This window comes from Macrobrachium nipponense, chromosome 12 (assembly GCF_015104395.2).
Source record: "Macrobrachium nipponense isolate FS-2020 chromosome 12, ASM1510439v2, whole genome shotgun sequence".
Classification (NCBI taxonomy): Eukaryota; Metazoa; Arthropoda; class Malacostraca; order Decapoda; family Palaemonidae; genus Macrobrachium; species Macrobrachium nipponense.
Window position 1 is genome coordinate 45,794,282 of NC_087205.1, and position 22,500 is coordinate 45,816,781.

Sequence of the window (22,500 nt, forward strand, 5' to 3'; positions counted from 1 at the left end):
TTTGCTTTTTGCAAAAAAATTCAGAAAGTGGCGATATATGGCATCTCAGCCACTCGGATGGTGATGCATGGCCTAGGTACACGATCCAGCCAGACTTTCCAACACAACAAAGTCATATGACTATGCACACTGTTCATTGAGAAATTATGTAATAACTTTGATTTTCGATCACTAAGTCACATGACTATGCACACTGTTCATTGAGAAATTGTTATGTAATAACCTTCATTTTCGATCACTAACCTCTTAACGGTGCTTGCGGGTCAACCTTGACCCAAGCGATTCTCAGAAAGGGGGGAAGCACTGGAGACAGACAAAGGCAGGTCTGAACATGGTTGCAGCTTGTAGTAGAGTGAACATCTGTGGGTTGATCATACCCAGATTTGACACAGGTGATAATTTATGGGAAAAAAACGTTTTTTGAATTATGCCTCGGGTTGTGCGCCACCCATCACACATATTCAGGGTTAAAATAGCCAAGTAGATTACAGAGGCTACTGCACCAACAAGCATCCTGATGTCAACAGAGGTCTGGACCAACGTTGCCTTTTTTTTCTTCACAACAGTGGCTTTTAGCATTGTTGCCATACATAGACTGCATCATTTCTGATATAGAATTATTTTGCATGACGTAAATAAACTGCACGTCACTAGCTTAGCATAAAGTATTTTTGATGAAGAAAAATAAAGGATTTCAATTAAATTCATTTGTACAGATAAGCAGGGTATGTTTTGCAACTTTATTTTCATAATAAAACATAAGCCACAGAGGTTGCCAGATGCCACCAGAAAGCCACACTCCTAGACGAAATTCCTCAAAAAGGCAACCCTGGTCTCGACAATAAACACTGTTTGCAAACTTTGTTTACAAACAATGTTTCCTAATGTGGACAGGCCTTAATACTTATGACAGTATTTTTAAAGTTTTTGCCTACACAAAGACACTGCTATTCGATTTCTATCATTAGGTCTCTCTCTCTCAACGCAATTACAATATCAACCTGCAGTGCTGTTGCCATGGTAAACGTCACGTATGGATGCCAGATTGTTCCAATTTTTAAAGCAAAACACCTCAGAAATATGCCAAAAGACTTTATTTTCATTGCAAATTGTGTATAATCTGTTTCATTGTTGTTGTTATTATAATTAGTATTATTTTCTTATGTTTTGGTTTTCTCATTTTTATATGCCATTACTGTAACGTGATTGACATTACGTTTTCTATTGTCTTAAGGCCTGTCCATACTAGGAAACATTGTTTGCAAACAAAATATGTAAACTGGAAATAGTGTTTCCTGTCCAGACCTCAGTTGTCGCCAGGATTCTTGTTGGTGAAGCAGCCTCTGTATTCTACTTGGATATTTTAATGCATTCGAGGAGGGAGAGATAAGAGAGAGAGAGAGAGAGAGAGAGATAAAAAAAGAGATGAGTGAGGAAGTTTTTAGAAAAAGGAGCATGTCATGCTGACTTGATTCTGGCGTATATAATTGAAAATAGATACATATGTATACATACATACATACATACACACACATTGTCGTGAATGTTATGGCGACTTTCACTAGTTCGTGCCCGATGTTATGAGCTGATAGCCCTACCTTAATGATGGACAGGTTCCAGCCCGCGCACAAGGACAACTGATAGGTAAACACATTATTTTACAATTTTTATTACAAAAATAAACTCATTTAAAGGTAACAAGACAAAGCAATTAAACGAAACATAGTTGGCGCACACCACACTTGGGAAAATTTTATGTGGCCACGTGGCCACTCAAAAACTTTGACAAAACAAATATCAATCCATTACTTAGGAGACTGTGAACATATTCTATAATAATTGAATTTAATTAGCCCAATGATGGCTACAAAAAGGAACGATCACTTACTGTGTACAATTCTGGTCAATTGCCACCTGCCTCATTGCCTCACACCCGCACGCCACGTTCAAGACCCAGACGTGTTATCTGTACTACGTTAATTAACAGAGGGAGAGAGAGATCTAGCGTGCAAGGGAGTATTATACCCGACCGGATTCGGTTAGTCATTTTTATCAAATTAATTCTCTTTCAGAAAGAGACATTCCTTCGTTTTTCATATAACTTATAAAACAACAAGAATTTTGTCATTAAGCAATGGGGGAGGAGAGGTGATGACTAATAAATGCACACATACAAAAAGGAACCATTTCACTACAGCCGCCAATCTGCCATATGCTTGACAAATAATCTTTACGTTACAAAGGGGAAAATACGGAGGGGCGGAAGATACGTCTCGGAAAATTTGTGCACTAAATTTTCGCGACATTCTCCACCTTCCAAAAAAAAAGTTTTTTTTTTTTTTTTTTTTGTTTTTTTTTTTTTTTTGGGGGGGGGGGGGGGGGGGGGGGGGGGGAGGGGGAGGAAATAGAAGCAGGCAACGAGGCAATCGGACAGAACAGAAAAATATGGTCAAACGGGTCGTCGAAGCCTAGACTCGTGTGCAGCACTACAGCACAGGTCTAGCTTTCGACAGCAAACAGGTGCAACATGGAGTGATCACTCAAAAAGGCAAGGACACAATGCAACAATCAAAGAGAATCAAAAGCAATGTATAAATTGTAACTCTCGAGGCAATGATTGCAATAATAGGTTCAGCAACATTCAATCAATGTCAACAAAACATACTACAGAGCAATGTAGTTCATGAAAATGGCAGCAAAATCATATCAAACTGCAATTCGAACAATATCATGGCATCAACAGGCAAACAGCGTTAGTCCGCATCATGACTGCAATCATCCAAGGGCAATAAGCACATATCACAAACATCAATAGAAAAAATAAACTCAATATCAAGACTCAAGTATAGCTTGATCAATGATAAAAGTAAATTCAGGTAATAAAGTCAAGATTCCTTTTAGAAACTTGTAACTCATAAGGGGGTCATCATCAATGGCAGAAAAGTCAATAATATACTGATGCCGTTATATACAGGTGATTCAGTAATCATAAAGGATGGAAATATGTCACAAGACCAGCCAATTAAGGCAAGAATAAGATCGTACGATCTACAAATTCAAATGTTGGTTGTTCCAACACAGATGCCAAAACACTTTATGAAAGCTACACATGGTGGGAACTTTTCCCATGAAATGCAAGAGTTACAATATGCACCAAGCTAACAAATCAACACATATACAAGACGTTCTGACCAGGTTGTCATGGACCGCTGTGTCGGCTCGCATGCAATGACTATACAGAAAACGGAACATAGAACGGAATATCAGCCCTAACTCCTTCAAAACTCTTTTCCAATGGCACACTTTCTGAGTTCACCTTTTTACTCGACAAAAACATACACTACACCAAACTAACTCGTCTTTTACCCACTCCGACATCCTTTTCCTCTGTTCCTCTGCAGCTTTCCTTTTCGTTTGTATACCTGCATCACGTACAGTCTCACTCATTTCACTCCTAACCTCACTTATTTCATGACCACTTTCATCAGTCTGTCGAGTCTCTCTACCATATCATCTATCTCTGGCTCACCATTACTTACGTTTCCTTCACTTTCGTCGTCCTTGACATCATCTTGTCGCTCGTCGTCGTGGGGGTTCATCTCAAGTGGGACGGCGTGTTGCGTAGCACGCAGATGTCCCTTGCTCTCAAACAGGACATTAAGGGACCTTACAACTCCGTTCTCGTCTGGATACAACTTGAGGATTCTGCCAAGGGGCCACTGACTGCGTTTGCGCTGGTCCATTTTTACCAGCACGAGGTCGCCTACACGTAGAAAAGTCGGGGGGGGGGGGGGGGGCGATGTTCTTGCAGAGATTTCAGGTATCCTTCCCTCCAGTACTTTTTAAAGCAGTTGAGGGTTCCTGTCAACTTGAAATATTGGTCATGTATCTGCTGTGTCATCAGTGTCATGTGCATATCCTTGTGAAGAACCACGGGCAGCAACAGGCGAATAAAATCTTGGATGAGGTGCGATGGTGTGAGGGCCTCGTCCTCACGCACGTCTCCAGAGTACATCAAGGGGCGGTTGTTGACTACAGCTTCAGCTTCATTGATTAGGGTTCTGAGCTGTTCCTTGGTGAACAGATTTCTTCGTAACAATGTAGCGAGCGTCCTCTTTACAGCCCCAATCAGTCTTTCGAAGAATCCCCCTTTCCAGGGAGATCGGGGTGTCTGAAAAACCCACTTGATTTCTGTGCAGAGCAGGAATGCTCTTGTAACATCCTCGTCACACACCTCTTAGAGAAAGGTGCTTGCGGCCCTGAAGGTCATAGCATTGTGGCTGTAGACAGTCGATGGAGCTCCATGTGTGGCCGCGAAGCGTCGTAGTAGTGGAACAAATGTATTGGTGTCCAGGCCGCTGCAGTAATCGAGATATACGGCCCGGCTGGCCAAGCAAGTATTGATGAGAATGTGCCCCATTCCTCCTTCTATGGCCTGTGTAGTCTACTCCTACCTTCTCGAAGGGACGTATCATGAGTGCTCTGTCAGTCGGGAGGGGTGGCGGTGGCAGTTGTTGGAGTAGAGGCCTGAAGGCTAACACACATGCTCAGCATCTCCCCACTATTTTTTTGGCAGCAGCCCTCAATGCCGGGCTGCAACACTCCTGCCGGAAAAGAGTCATTAAAACATTAACTCCACAATGCATGTGAGTTTCATGATGATGGGTGAGATACAATGATACTAAAGTACCCTTGGAGGGCAACAGTACTAGCTCATTTTTTGTATTAGTAACATTAACTAATCTATTTTGTGTGAAAACTATGCCATTTTGTATGACTAAGCTTCATTGTTTAATGAAATTATTAATGTGCAAGGGTGCAGGCATGCCACTCTCTAACCTACTACACACAGTAGGAAGGTGGTGTCTTGTTCTAAGTAAACTAATTTCAAGAAAAGGTCTGCTTGACAGTTCCCAAATTTCAATACTAGGGACATGACTTTCATAAGTTGTGTAAAGTCTACGTTACTCCCCTGCAACTTTCACAATTCAGCGGGTAGAGTTAAAGTTCCTTCTTCCCTGAGCTCCCTCAGGGTGGCCGTGATCATATTTTGCCATTTGGGAGATTCTTCCTCTTTGACACATGGTTCGGGGGTGCCATCACAGTGTAGAAAGGGCAGTCCTTCATGCAATAGTTGGTGGACTTTCAAATCATGCAATGTTGAACCTCTGGTCAAAATGTCAGCTGGATTCTGCTTCGTGGGGACAAACTTCATCTCGATGCCACACTCCTGTTGGATCGAAATAATCTCCCCCAATCGATTAGAAATGAACATGTTTTTACTTCCCGTGCGGCTGCCCACCCAGGCAATAGCTACTTTACTATCAGTCCAGAGCGTTACAGTGATAAAGCTAAATAACTTACAAAGATGTTTTCCTAATCTAAATCCTAATAATAGAGCTTATAGTTCTAACTTTGGAATTGCTCATTTCGCTTGTTTGCGAGGAAGTTGGGAGGCTACTTTGTTCGGATCTCTGTTTGGCATAGGCTACAGCACTGTAAGCTTTGCTCGATGCACCAGTAAACAGATGCAGTTCACTATCTTTATGCACAATTCCCCTCTGAAACTTACAAGTGTGAACATCATATCACCCCACCCCGGCTTCCCACAATTCTTGAAGGAAAATTTTTCCCCGTACAAAAAGGGGACTGACTAACCCTAGGGGCTCAAAATTGGCTATCAAAAGGGACAGTAGCTTGCATTTGGTAAGAGGATGGGAACTATTTCTACAACTCTGGACATTCTTAGGCTTTTGACTCAACTTATCCTCCCTTCTATCCCAATTCATTCCTAAAACATTGATTTCATCGGGTGCCTTTCAACCAATCTGCTGATCAAACTCTTGACAATTACTTGCCCACCCCATCAAAGGCATGTGGGCCTCGTCTAGCAAAGATTTGACCTGGCAATATTCTCTTTCCATTAGTTCCCTGGCTAAAAATGTCTGCAGATAATTATCGACATAGAAGGATTTAATGATATCTTCCTGTCCCCGTTCATGGAGATGGGTTTGAAGCACTTGTTGTAAGAGATAAGGGCTACCGTTTATGTAAAAAACCACAACATTAAAGGCGTGTGTCTGCTCTCATCGCCACAAAAAAACATGCATATTTACAATCATTGGGATGTAGCAATACTCTGTGGAAAGATTTCGATATATCTGATGTTAACGAGTAGGGATAGCGTCGAAACTTGAGGAGCAAATCATATAGCATATTAACTAAGTTGGGACCTGGATAAAGACAGTCATTCAACAACAGTTCTCCCTTGACTTTAGAGGATGCGTTGAACTCAATACGTAAAGGAGTCGTGAGACTCTGCTTCTTAACCCCAAAGTGGGGCAAGTAGTATCTCTCAGTATTTGAATTAGTGACTTCATAAATGAATCTAGCATCGAGATACGTCTGAAGGATGTTCTCATAGTTTCTTCTGTACTCAGGGACTTTCAGAAATTGCATTTCTAACACGTTTAATTGAGCGAATGTGTTAACGATAATTTGTATGTGGGAGTTCTGGCCCTTGGAACGGTAAACTTAATTGGTACCCTCGTTTGGTACTTACAATGCTTTTCTGGACTTTATTCATAGCAGCATGCTCTGAGGTGGTGTACTCTTCATGAGGAGTGTTTCCAACGGTATCCAATCTCCACCACATATCAACGTCAATCTCTGGGGTGTCTTGACATACTCGTAATGTGTGAACAACAGATGTGTTTATCCCTTCCATGGCCCACTGTGGTACGCGACCATATGGCGTCACGCCGTTGTGTGTCACAAACAAACTTACTCCATCAACCTTGTGTATACTGAGAACGAACAAGCTAAAGTAATCTGCCCCAACCAGGATATTAAAAAGTAAGAAGATCGCCTTTAATTTTATCATCGGCCATAGTGCAACCTTTGCACTGCAAATGCAATTTTTACGTTAGAAAGACCAACATTATGTATGGGAGTATTTAAGTCATCGTGAACACGAGCTTAGTGCAGATTACTCTAGCACCTACGTGCATTCTACAAGAAACTACATCGTACTTGCCGTGTACAATCTGTGAGCTGAACAGTGCAATATTCAGCGAAACATGTTTAATAATTAGCAATTCTAATTTCTTCGAAAGTGAACTCGAAATGAAACTGTGTTGGCTACCGGTATCCAAAAATACTCTAGTGGAAAGGGGTTTGCTACGTGAATATACGATAGCTGTAGTGGTGAGCAATAAGATAGCCAGCAACTCAGTTGAAGGCTCATCCTTGACCATCTTAGCACTTACACACGATTTCTCGTCTTTGGCTTTTGGTTGCGTTCTTTAATTTATCTTACGGTTGGTGCCTGGGTTCTTTACAGGCGGCGAGACTGCTTGTGATGTTTTTGAGGAGGACTGATAACTGGGATTGTGTGTGGGCGCGACAGCTCTGGGTTGCTCATTGTCTTTCTCACAAATCAAACTGTGATGTCAGCCATCACAAAACTTGCAATTACACTTTACGTTACATTGCTTACTGGCATGACCAGACGCTAGGCAGTTGAAGCATTTCTTATTCAAGATTATCTGACGTTTTTTAGCTGCCACAGTAGAGTCCTTTACACAAAAAGATGCGGAGTGATTGCCATTGCAGAACGGGCAAGCGGTTGCACGGTTAACGTTTGCTTCATTCCCCTTCTTATCGGCGGTTGATAATTCCTCTCCCCTTTGCAACGCATCATCCTCCATCGATCTTATACGGAAATTGAGCACTTCAAACAACTCGTTCAGTGAAAAGTCACATTTACGCAGATAATCAACAACTTTTGAATAGACTTGTCCTTGTGACAACTTCTGATTGATAAGACTTAGTAACATGCTGTGATCTAATGGGGATCTGCTCAAATGTTTGATTTGTTAGATTAAAATAGTTAACTCTATACAAAAATTCTTGAGTTCAACATAATTGCATTTTGCTACAAAAAAATCAGCTAGCCTTCTGTGCAGAATGACTAGTGTTTGCTGCTGGTTGCCGTAATATTTCTCAAGCATATCACGGGCAACTTGGTAATTTGCAGCTGTTACGCTCAAGGAGTGAATAACCTTGAGTGGCTCTCCTTCTAACATACCTAACAAATAGGTATATTTAGCGACATTGTCTAAATCGGGTCTATTATGCACATGAGCATCAAACAATTCAGTGAACGTGGCGAATTAACTTTTTTTCTCCTTTGAACGTGGGTAAGGGTAGCTCTTTGAGATGTGGTAAGTGTGTTGTTGGCTGCGTTACGCTAGTCAGCGTGCCGATAAGACTCAATAACAAGGTTATAACTTGTCCTGCATCTTCCTGGACACTAATAACTTTATTCTCTAACGACGATTCTAATTTAACTGTATGTGACACATACAAAGTTCGTAAGTATTTTTCATGAACTTGGAGTCTTTCCAAAAAATTGTGATAAAGGTTAACCCTTTCATGTCTAACTGACGTAATAGTACTTAAAAATGCTCTATCCCCTATCTATCCAACTGACGTAGCGGTACGTAAAATTTACCGAATTTTTTTGTACGTGTGGTAGGGCATTTTTTTTTTTTTTTTCAGACAAGTAGCGATTTCCATAGGCTAGATCATACCTTGGACCGTGTATCTCGGGTATCAATACGCCAGCAAAGTAGTTTCTGTACTGCGCATGCTCAAATCCCTGGCGTAGTAAAATTCTCACAATGAAATCATCTGATCGCACCTAAACTTCCCTCTCAGTGACCCCAAAGCCATTTTTCTTAACTCCCCTTTTATTCTTCAACTTTTCCTCTACAATTTCGTATATTTACAAAGTAATTTCTATGAAAAATAACCGAGATAGGGCTCTTCAAAAAATTGTTATTCTAGCAATAAATGTTGACAACAGTAAAAATTTTTTTTCGTTTCGATCAATTTATAACGTCAAAATGAAACTGTTGCCATATCCAAAGCCATTTTTCTTGACCTTCCCTTTATTCATCAAGGTTTCCTCTACATTTTCGTATATTTACAAAGTAATTTCAATGAAAAATAACCGAGATAGGGCTCTTCAAAAAAAAAAAATAAAAAAAATCTAGCGATAATTCTCACTATGCGCCGTGCGGAGCGCCATGTTTCTTATCCTCTTTTCTATCGATTTTTTCACCGGCTGGACTTATTCGTTTTCCATTTATTTATATGTCGATATTGAGGGAATTTTATTTGCTTTCTCATAACAAATAATTTATTCGCCTGACTCTAATAGTTTTTGGGTTAGGAACGAAAATATAAAAAAAAGTAAAGATTTTTTTTGTTTTTTTGTTAACCCTTAAACGCCGAATGGACGTATTAAACGTTGAGTCAAAATCTCCCCCGATTTCCGAATGGACGTACCATACGTCGGCTCAAAAAAGTTTTTTTAAAAATTTGCGGAAAAATACTTATAGGCCTACCAGCCGAAAACTTTTGAATCACGCGCCTTGGGGGATGCTGGGAGTTCACGGATCAAGGCGTTGTTTTGTTTACAATCGTTACGCAGGCGCGCAAGCGCGAATTTCTTTCTTATCGCACTAAAAAGTATCAGTGACACATCTCAAAAATTATTTTGTCACTTTGACATAATTTTTGCCCTGTTTTAAATTATCCGTTACATGAAGTATTATATATGAAAATGTGCACAATTTCATTTAGAATACAACAAAAAATACTCATGATTGTAACTTTTATCAGTTTTGAAATATTTTCATATAAATAACGATAAGTGCCAAAATTTCAACCTTCGGTCAATTTTGACTCTACCGAAATGGTCTAAAAACGCAATTGTAAGCTAAAACGCTTATATTGTAGTAATATTTAACTATTTACCTTAATTTTGCAACAAATTGGAAGTCTCTAGCACAATATTTCGATTTATGGTGAATTTATGAAAAAACTTTTTCCTTACGTCTGCGTGGTAACTCTTCCGAAAAAATCATACGTGCGATTGTGGTAATGTTTGCACCATTTTAAATTAGCCGTTACATAAAGTTTTATATATGAAAATGTGCGCAATTTCATGTAGAATACAACGAAAAATAATTCAAGGTTGTAGCTTTTCTCATTTTTGAAATATTTGCATATAAATCACGATAAATAGAAAAAAAACCACGATCGGTCAACTTTGACTCTACCGAAATGGTCGAAAAACGCAATTGTAAGCTAAAACTCTTATATTTTAGTAATATTCAATCATTTGTATTCATTTTGCAACAAATTGGAAGTCTCTAGCACAATATTTCGATTTATGGTGAATTTATGAAAAAAACTTTCCTTCCCTCCGCGCGCGGATTCTCCGCCATAAATCTCCGAATTGCGTACATCGAATTCTCGGAAAATTTGCTCTGTTTCATATTAGGCATTTCATAGAGTTTTATATATGAAAATGTGCGCAATTTCATGTAAAATAAAAGGAAAAATATTTGAAGGTTGTAGCTTTTCTCATTTTCGAAATATTTGCATATAAATCACGATAAATAGAAAAAAAAACCACGTTTGGTCAACTTTTACTCTACCGAAATGGTCGAAAAACGCAATTGTAAGCTAAAACTCTTACAGTATCGTAATATTCAATCATTTGTATTCATTTTGAAACAAATTGGAAGTCTCTAGAATAATATTTAGATTTACGGTGAATTTTTGAAAAAAACATTATTTTACGTCGGCGCGTTACGAATTCGTACATCATTTTGTGATAATATTTTTCCGGTGTTGCTTTTATTGTTTTACAATGTATTATATATCAAAATGATTGCAATTTAGTGTACAATACAACGAAAAAGAAGAAACTCGTTAGCTTTTACCGTTTTTTGCACAGCGTGATTTTAATACAATTATGTATGAATTTTTTTTTTTTTGCTACCATATATCGCATTATTTACATATGATAATGATATTATTTTTCATTTCTGATGATTGCATACTAAACTTCAGGCAATGATAAAAAAAGGAGCCAAAAATTACCTCTTAATCTTCAAAACTAAGCGTGCTGTGATTTTTTGAAAAAATTATTTTTTCCGCTTCCGCGCTCACTCAAAACTGGCTCCGGCATTCGGGGGAGTTTTTGATTTTTACCGCTTCGGCGTTTAAAAGATAAATAACTCACATTTTTTCGTATTTAGAGGGCTGGGACTCTTATTCTGACTATTCCACCGTAAAATACTAACATTTAGAAAAAAAGGACAGCAAAATGAACGTTGTTGGCATAAAATTGATATTTTTCCGGAATTTTCAAAATGATAATTTTTTTGCACTGTCGAGCGCTCCCAGACACCTCGGATATCTGGGGACACAGTACTCAAAACTAAGTGGATATGAAAGAGTTAACAGTTAACGAATTGATGAGATTTGAATTGGCGCGACTGATCGTGCTGGTCAGAAGGCCTACAAGGGACGTGATTTGGGTTATGGAGTCGTCCACCATTTTGAGTTACTCAATGAATTCCAAAAGTTACAATGGAAATGATGTCCTCCTTATGTTAAGTTAACGATTTCCTGATTGTTATTTCTGCCTGTTCGTGGCAGATCAATCTAATTACACAAACACAATGAACACGAACACAATGGGTATGCTAGCCTTGCACAGCACAGGGTCTTGCATCAAAATAGCCCCTAACATGGGCAACAAACAAACTAGGCTCCGTCGGAGAGCACCTAGCCTATGATAACTTGAGTGTTTTCGTTATGTGGAAGGCATGAGGGCAGCTGCAAATGACCAGAACACATCGAATACCATAATCAAGCGGCCATTACTCGGGGACTGGATCCTTAGGGCTATCCAGTTCAAAGGACCACAAATGTCCCGAATGTTATGTCGACTTTCACTAGTTCATGGCTGATGTTATGGGCTGATAGCCCTACCTTAATGATGGACAGGTTCCAGCCCGCGCACAAGGACAACTGATAGGTGAACACGTTATTTTTACAATTTTTATGACAAAAATAAAACTCATTTAAAGTTAACAAGACAAAGCAATTAAACGAAACTTAGTTGGCTCCGCACACCACACTTGCAAAAATTCTGTGTGGCTTTGCGACCAATCAAAAACTCTTTAAGAATTACAAAAAATCAATTAACACTTTCACAAAACAAATAATAATCCATTACTTAGGAGACTGTGAACAATTCTATAATAATTGAATTTAATTAGCCCAATGATGGCTACAAAAAGGAACAATCACTTACTGTGTACAATTCTGGTCAATTGCCACCTGCCTCATTGCCTCACACCCGTACGCCACGTTCAAGACCCGGACGTGTTATCTGTACTACGTTAATTAACAGAGGGAGAGAGAGATCTAGCGTGCAAGGGAGTGTTATACCCGACCGGATTCGGTTAGCCATCTTTATCAAATTAATTCTCTTTCAGAAAGAGTCATTCCTTCGTTTTTCATTTAATTTATAAAACATGAATTTTGCCATAAAGCAATGAGGGAGGAGAGTCGATGACTGATAAATGCACACTTACAAAAGGGAACCATGTCACTACAGCTGCCAATCTGCCATATGCTTGACAAATAATCTTTATGTTACAAAGGGGAGAATACGGATGGGCGGAAGATACATCTCGGAAAATTTGGGCACTAATTTTTCGCGTCACATGCACACATGTTAGGTGTTTGTAGAGTGTTCGTTTGTATTTTCTTTTACCTGCTTCGTTCTTCAAGATGATTCGTTCTGCGATCTGGTTCTATGTTAAGTCTTTCTTTATTTTTCTTCTTGATTGGTAGTTCTGGATTAGTAATAATATCAGTCTCTCAGGAGTGTTTAAGTGAGACGAACGGCAGAGTTCCTTTCTTTATTATTGCAAAGAATATAAGTTACATTTATACAGTTACAACTTAAGAAGGCATATCCAACTAGGAAACATTGTTTGCAAACACTTTTTACAGCATATTTGTTTCCAATCCAGAATGGAAAACATTTAGTGTTTCGGTGTGTATAAAGTATGTGCGTATATGCTTATAATATATATTTATACATGCATATATATATATATATATATATATATATATATATATGCATGTATATATATATATATATGATATATATATATATATACATATATATATATATATATATATATTTATATATATATATATATATATATATATATATATGATTGCATATGCCAATCAATCTTCCCAAGCTAAAGGCATATCCAACTAGGAAACATTGTTTGCAAACACTTTTTACAGCATATTTGTTTCCAATCCAGAATGGAAAACATTTAGTGTTTCGGTGTGTATATGCATATACACACATGTATAAAGTATGTACGTATATGCTTATATATATATTTATACATGCATATATATATATATATATATATATATATATATATTATATATACCTTGAGTAGGCCTACCCTCTTGAACTAGCGGTAGCAGCCATTATCTGTGACTGACGTGAGGTGACTGATGGAAGACTGACTTGCACTGTTGCACGGATTAAGAGGGAGGGATGGGAAAAAGTATTGGCGCCAATCAATCTTCCCAAGCTAAAGGCATATCCAACTAGGAAACATTGTTTGCAAACACTTTTTACAGCATATTGTTTCTAATCCAGAATGGAACATTTAGTGTTTCGGTGTGTATATGCATATACACACATGTATAAAGTATGTACGTATATGCTATTATATATATTTATACATGCATATATATATATATATATATATACTATATATATATATATATGCATGTATAAATATATATATATAATATATATATATATAAAATATATATAATAAGCATATACGTACATACTTTATACATGTGTGTATATGCATATACACACCGAAACACTAAATGTTTTCCATTCTGGATTGGAAACAAATATGCTGTAAAAAGTGTTTGCAAACAATGTTTCCTAGTTGGATATGCCTTTAGCTTGGGAAGATTGATTGGCGCCAATACTTTTTCCCACCCCTCCCTCTTAATCCGTGCAACAGTGCAAGTCAGTCTTCCATCAGTCACCTCACGTCAGTCACAGATAATGGCTGCTACCGCTAGTTCAAGAGGGTAGGCCTACTCAAGGTCAAGCCAGAAATATTATCTACATCGTACTCATATACTTTGATATGGAGAAAAGTGAGCTAATTGAAGTTGCATTAAGGCAGACAGCCGAGGAGGCGAAAGTTTCACTGCCGTTGGGTAAAAAAATAAGATTAGAAGTCAAGAGGAGTGATGGTGAAAAGATAGTCACCAATGCAACATCTACGGATTCAACCTGTAGTACTTGGGAATATTGACGACTTCATTAAAGAAGCAATTCGAAGAGAAATTCTTGGATTTTAAGGAAAAGGAGATTTACCAACGCTTGATCTGTTGCTTCCAAAAGTCAAAGAACCACCTATAAACTTTGCAGGAAGTAGAACATCCCTGTGGATATTTAACAAGGTTATGGGATTTCAATACAAGAAATATCACAGCAACAGAGCTATATTAATGGAAAGAAGTGACATCATAGCTTCAAGAAACAGATTTCTACGGGAGTAACAGAGAAATAGACAGTTGAAAGCCTAAGACAACGGTCTAGGTATATACCTAGACTGTGCCCAAGACAAGAAATTTATCTCGACGAAACTTGGGTCAACCAAAATACGTGTTGAACAATGCTGGGCAAACAAAGAAGGAACATTTGAACCTCACACAAAAACTGGAAGAGCATGAAATGTTTTATAAACATGTACATTTCAAGTCTTCGTTTGTCCGTAAGGGAATTCTTTAAAATAATCATTCATTAAGAAAGCTATCGATGGTGTCAGACGCATGATAATAACCTGAGGGGGCGTGTCCCTAGATTATATCCAGATTGAACAGTATATAGTGATATCATAGAACAGGCTGATAGAAGGCTGTCTACACACATTCCTTCCTATCGTTTAATATAGAAAGAAGAACCCAGAGATTTGTTTGGAGAAATATATTTCAGCAGTATCTAAGTCGGAGATCCTTTCCGAAAAAAGAAAAAGAGAGATGATCTCAGAATCAGCTGAAATAGTAGTCCACTCTATGGGCGGCCTGGTCGTCGCGTACAGCAGCGCCGCCATGCCGCAGGCCGGAATATCTTCAGTTGGCGACTTAGGGTCACGAGAAATGTATGTGAGATACTGCCTTGTTCGTCTGTTTTTCTTTATTACATTGGATTCCACTTGTGACTACGATGTGGATTACAGGCTGTTCAGCTCCGAATTGCTCCAATAACTCCAAGTGGAGTAATGATCTGTCGTTTTTTTTATATTTCCAAAGAATACTGAAAGGTGTTTTTGTATCTTTGCTTACCACATAGCACAGACCATCTTTTACTATCAATTAGATAATACTGAAAGCGTATCACTTTAGATTTGTCAGTTAGCATAACATCATTGCCAGCATGCTACACTGTGCACTGCTTGAACAAACTGGTGTGCTATACTCTATAGAACACTATAGTGTACCAGAGTAGAAGAGGTGTTTGCGTTGAAAAATTAAGCAGGCTGTCTGGAGTGCGAATGTCCGAAATTCCCTAGGGATTTCATTATGGAAAATGCATAAATAAAATAACCACTTTCGAGCTTCTCAAATGCAAAAACGAAGTAGGCAATCTTTGATTCTGAAACATCTATAGTTCGATCATATACACATAATTCTTTACGAAACTATGATAAAAGTTACTAGAAAGGAATAATCTCCTGTTGTTATTTCCTCTTCTTCTAGTGATGATGATGATGATGATGATTATTATTATTATAAATAACCAGAACAGTAGTGGTTGCAGTTTCCTACAAACAGCAAAAAGCAAACCTAACCTATTCAAAATAATATCGCCAATTTATTATCAGTGTTAATATCACGATCACTAACAGCACCAATGTTCTTTATCAACGTCATTATATTCATCAATGCCATCTTGACTGGCTGTGGAGTTACTTTTTTTTTTTTTTTTTTTTTTTTTTAATGGAATAATACTGTACTGTTAGAGGGGGTTAAATTATTATTTTCCAGCTACAAAACTGTATGTTTTATGTAAGAACTAGTCTGCAGGTACACTATGGAGTGGGGAAAAACTCAATAGAATGCCAATTTCATGCATCCAGTAAAATACCTGTAGTTCATTGTTCTGTATTTTAGATATCCTATCCAATAGAATTTTTCAACCTAATGTTTTTTATTTATTTATTAGTTTATATATATATATATATATATATATATATATATATATATATATATATATATATATATATATATATTGGATATATATGGACTGGCCAACTCACCGACTACTGAGGTTTTGGCCACCCTCCGAAAAAGTACTGTAACACGTCCTGACACCGGAGATGGTCATCAGTCATGAGTTGTTGGTGGTGATAACAGTTAGAAATTAAGGCCACATTTTAAGATTTAAACAGAGGGTAATGAAAAGGGTGGCCAACGTAGTGCCCACAACCCCAAAACGCTTTCGAAGTTTTTACTTACAACTCCAAATATTTCGAAGATTGATGCCATCTCGATGTTTGCGGAGTCACTTGTGTCAACAAACTTCCTATTTCATTTCCTGTGCTAAATCTGCACACCACTTGTACCCGTAGACGCTGGGGCACTTTCATCACAACAATCGTAACCCTGACCTCTAACCAGCACTTATTCGTACTTATTCAAGGTGACTACGGCATTCTTTGCGGCGTTTTGCGCTCTTCAATTGTTTATCAATGTTGTCAATTGGTGTGTGTTTACCCTCCAAACTTGGTATAAGACTTAAACAAAACCGGGGAAATAAATGAAATTAGCGTATCTATTTGTAGTATATATACATATTACAGCGATTTTATCATTACTGCATTGCTACGACAATTAGAATTCATGGAAACCGTTTGTAAATGCATCGGCGTATGTGTGAAGGAAGCTCCACTAGATTGACAACGATGAGTGTTTTTGCCGTCGTCTGCTCGTACTTCAGAAATATCTGTAATTTTTCGGGGTTAATTTGGTTGCAAAAAAGGGATAATAGACATGAATTAAATAAACATTTTGAAGTAAAGTTAAACTAAATAATGAGTAAAGTAAACAATTAAGGGAATAAAGCTTTGCACCTCATAGTGTAGTCGTCAGCAGCTCGTAGCTGTGTTTGCAGAGTGAGTGCTTAGGAACCAGGAACAGCAACGTGGTTCAAGTGCAATGTGGAGTGAATTAAGACCAAAATATGTATAATTACAATCAAATAAGCACTGGAGTTTCAGTTGTGATGGCAGTAAGGATAAAACCACCAATTACAAGGTAAAAATGAATTCAGTTCAGACGATGACCCCAGGAATAAAAAGTTTCATACTTTCACTAATATAGGCAACAAAATGTTGTTTTATTGTACTGATTACAACTGCAATCTTGAGTAAGATCAATAAACGTTACATATATACGCTAACATTGTTCAAATGAGTGCTGGCAAGGCTGGGAAAGTTGGTGGATTGTCCGTGGTTAGACCGGCCAGCCACACGATTGCCGCCATATTGGATTTCAAAACTGCCTTGAAAACATATTTTACGAAGAGCTCACCTGCTTATTTTAGTTGGTATGGGGCTTTCATATATCACATTATGTTGACAAAACTTCAATCATTTGAATGGTATGCTTAAAGTTGTAATTGTATTCTTGTTTCACCAATTAAATATCGAGTGGATAAGGCCTGGCCAGCGTGATGACGATGGATCGTCCGCGGTTGTTTACCCTAGTTATAAACTGGTAGCATTGTGTTAGAAATCCATCATTCTAAGTGAAGAACTTGAATAACGGGAAGTTGTAGTGTTCAGACAGCTAATTTCATCCTTTAGTTTAAAGATATATATATATATATATATATATATATATATATATATATATATATATATATATATATATATGATATTTTGGAATATTGTGCATATACGTACTATCCATATGTATCCCAGTAATTAGTCTACAAAAGTCTGCAAAACTCGGACAGATAACTGTAAAACTAAATCTACAGTAACCATTATATTGGCGGAGCGTAGGCAGTCAGAGTGAGTGATTATTCCTGTCTACCGATAGAGGCGCCACAGCCCAGGGGAGAACGAAAAATTAACACTGGGTGGGCAATCCTTAAATAGTAAAATATCGTTGCATTTCCTTGCTGGACGGGTGGGTTACGCGCTCGCTTACCGATTCGGTAGTCCGAAATTCGATTCTCTGCTTTGCCAACGTGGAATCAGAGGAATTTATTTCTGGTGATTAAAAATTCATTTCTCGACATAATGTGGTTTGTTTTGGTATCAAGAAAAGAGGTGATCTTTGTCTCGCTTTTAACGACACTAGAGCTAAGCATTCACGAGTTTGCAGTTCTGGGAACAGGCTTATTCGGCCTTGGCTGATTCAGACCAGGCTGATTCGGACCATGCACTGGCTCATTCGGACCTTTATCCAGGCTTATTCGGACCTTCATATGATTGGCCGATTCGGACCTAATAGGTATGCAGTGGCGGCTCCTGGCTATCATTCATAGGGGTGCTGTTACATAGTTTTTTTTTTTTTTTTTTTTTTTTTTTTAATTCCTTGATATTAACTGCATAAACACACACATGATATAGTACACATATATATGGCACTATAAACAATGCCTAAAACTTAATTTCTTCAAGTTCTGTTTTTCTTGGGCTATGACTGATTACTAATGGATGATTACCCTAATCAAATTTGAAACTAAACAAAACTGAAAAACCATTAAAATACTAAAATTCAAAGCAGTAACTTTCGGCAGCGGAAAGACTGGCGGACGGACTGACGGAAAATTGAGAATATGAGGTAATAAAAATATTAATTTTATGTAAACTATGCGTAGCAAAATGAATAATTTAACCATTAAAAAGAATACAAACTGGAAAACAAAATAAATCATTTAACCATTAAAAAGAATAAAAACTGGAAAACAAAAACATTAAGATAGTACAAAACTGAGTATGACAGTAATATAAAATAACATAGGCCTATATAAAACAAATGTACTAAAGAACACCCACCTAAAACACACACGCATGCATACACATACACACACACCTACACACACACACACACACACACACTGAGGAAGGCAGCAGAATCGCTGCCAAAAGCTATTTTGAATTTTAGTATCATTGACATTATTGTGGTTATACTTTTTTCCCATTTATTGCAACTCACCACTGAGTTTGATTATTCTGCATTACGTTACATATCATTATTATCGACACTGATTCGATCACTATTCCTAATACTACATATTGATTAGGCTATTGACGAATTCCAAATCACACCTTCGCCCTCCAACAGCTAGGCTTACACTGCTCGAGAGGGCAGTGCTCCCATCACCCTTTCGTGCGAGCAGGCTACATTATCACCCACTAGCAAAATAAGAACTGCTGAGCACCAGCAGTTCCACATATTGTTTCAATTTTGTTTTGTTTTTTGTTTTTGATAAAAACAAGAGAATGGTAATCATTTTTCAAGGATTATTGATAATCTATACTTAATTTCTCATATTCATGTATATATGCATAGTTTTGTGCATATATATAATATATATATATATATATATATATATATATATATATATATATATATATATATATATATATATATAACTGAAATCTATATGGGGTGCGGCAGTTCCACAGTGCCTGCTGACGAGCCGCTCGCTAATATGTATTTACATATGTAACATATGTAACATTGTTTTTTAATATTGTTTCAATTTCAATCATTCCAAAGTCTATTAGGAAAATTTCCTGGGGAAGCAATGGAAATCCACTCCGCTCACGTTTCTAAGACCATTTATTTCGTACAGTTACATATTGCTCTAATTTTTAGAATAGTTCATGTAAAATAAAGCCCAAATTCACTCAAATTTACCCGAAATAGCCCCTTTATTTACACTGGCGCATAGTATATGTATGCACATTTCTTCAGTAGCTAACCAGTTGTTATTTCCTTTCATTATAGTCCTCCCACGGTTTCATGACACGCCCATGTAGTTCCTTGACATGTTTTCTCTGATGTCATTTTTGCCCTTACTTAAAGAAAGAAAAAAGTTGTTGTGTTTATCATCTGTATTTTTATAAGGAAATCGAATAATTGATCACCCTTTTTGACGATTTAATTTCTGCATGTTTTTAGAAAGTTGGGTTATGCTATGTTTACTGATAAAGTGCAGTTGAAAGCAAAAACATCTCTTTAGTCCTTATCGGGAAGACTGGAATACATAGAAAGCCTATAGTTACTTTCCCATATTGAAACGAGCTGGATTACTGACTGTTTAAAAAAGCCAGGTGTTAATGCGTTCCTTAATTAATTATGTGTAGTAGAAAAATACATTTTCACTGACTTACTGACTACTCTTCTTCCGTCCACAGGATCTAAGACAGAAAGTCCTTCATATGGCGATCTACCTGTCATTGCAGTCTCTGACGACAACGAAGACACGTCATGTACGTGCGCCGGATTACCTCAGATGACAAAAAAGCCACCAAAAGATATTTGCCCTTTGTTAGCTCGAATGTTTCATCCTTTGTTTAACTGTCAAGAACGATGCAGCCAGGAGGATCTTTTTATCAAGTTTGAAAAGGACAAGTTTTATCAAATTGTAAATGGAAAGCAAAAAGAAAATGAGCCTGGAATTTGCAGTTTTTATGTCAACCAGGTGCTCTCTTCTGTAAATATACATAAAAATTTATTACCAAATTTGAGTAATACACAGATGTCTATGGAAGAATATCAAATTTTGTGTAGTGTAATGCCTGACTTCATTACTTCCGTTCTATCTTGTCCCCAGACGATAAATGTAAATAGATGCCTCCCTCAACACATCATAGTGGAAGTTTCTGGGAATAACTTTACTTATGCTCAACAAGACACTGACCAGAACAGAGGAAATATCCAGTGGAGAGGTCAAAATTATTCGTTGTTCAATTCTTCAGAGGACTTAGGCTTTGCTTCATCACCACTTCGTGATTTGCTAGAAAGAGATTTCTTGTCATTTTCAAAATGCAATCAGGACCAAACGTTGAGTGATTTCCAGTTCACTATTAAAGAAATTTGCCCATACTTGCCGTCTTCCCTCGGCACGTTCTTTAACTGTAGTCTTCGGTCTTATCGAATATGCGAAAATTCTGTGATATTCCTTGATGCTGAAAAAAATCTCGGTACTAAAGTTCCAGTCAGATCCGTCACTGAATCTACGAGATTTATGAAATGTAATCGTTGTCCCGACGCATTTGAGGATTTAGACAGAATCCTCACAAACTTAAAGAAGAGCAGAGATGAGGTATTACAACAAGTATGTCATTTGATCCCATCAGCATGGATAGAAAATATTTCGGCTTGTGACGCCAAGAACTTATCTTATTTTAATGAAGATAATTGTCTACCAAACACTTTGGTAGTTCAAGGGACGGATTACGATTTTACTTACAGCCCTCATGATCCAAATGAAGGACATCTCATTCAATCGTCAGTTGAATGGAGAGGACATCCGTTTTTGCTAAAGAAAATCAGCTATGCGGGCAAACTGAAGGAGAAGGAACTAGAAACTGAGTACGGCGTAGATTTTTCTAAGAAATATATATTCAGATTTCATCAGAGCGAACTTATCACGACGCCTAGAGGTGCGAAATTCAACAATAGTTCACAGGAACTTTTACCACTGGCCCGAAGGACTCCAAATGTCCCTCTGCTATTAAAAGTCAAGGAAAACCTTAGTGTGAATGCGAGTCTGCTCAGGATGGACAACCTGCAAGAGTACATCGGTCAGAGGGATGCTTATTTGGCCAGCAACTCTGCTTTAGTGAGTAACCATCATTAGTCTTCAGTCATAAATAACATTTTATCTAGCCTTTCTTAGCTAGTCCTTGATAATTGTTACACACACACACACACACACACACACACGCATAAATATATATATATATATATATATATCTATATATATATATATATATATATATGAGTCTTATCACATATATATGCATTAACCTACAATGTCCTTTGATATCTAATTTGCTCCACCTAGGAATCAATATATTTTCATATATGTTAACCGAAGGCAAATTTTTAATTGATAAGAAATTCGTCAGCTCATGGGCGCGAACCACGGAATTAAGAATTCAGGATGTGCAGAAAAGCTTTTTACCCACAAGCTATCACGAGAGGTATAAGTTAACGCCGCCTCTCACCTACGAATCCCTGTTGCACATAGGTATTCGTTGTTTTAGAGTCGGCATCAACCTACCCTGACCTTAATAACTTTGTAGTGCTTTTGTCGGACTTAGCTATATTATGAGTCGTCACATCATCGTGATTCATATATACGCATTAAGCTACAAATGTCCTTTAATATCTAATTCGCTTTACCTCGTAATTTATATATTTTCATAGATGTTAACCGTAGGGGAATTTTTTAGTTGCTAAGAAATTTGTCGGCTCCTGGGCTTGAGCCACGGAACTATGATTAATGATAAAAATTTCATATATATATAGTTT

At 37.6% G+C, this 22,500-nt stretch overlaps 1 protein-coding gene across 1 annotated transcript in view; it reads left to right on the forward strand.

The window, feature by feature from the left end:
* LOC135224511 (uncharacterized) overlaps positions 1–22,500 on the forward strand; it is a 475,768-nt gene that overhangs the window by 324,936 nt on the left and 128,332 nt on the right. The window contains exon 14 of the mRNA XM_064263554.1: positions 20,376–21,805. Coding sequence (XP_064119624.1) covers positions 20,376–21,805 — 1,430 coding nt within the window. The remainder of the gene's footprint in view (positions 1–20,375; positions 21,806–22,500) is intronic.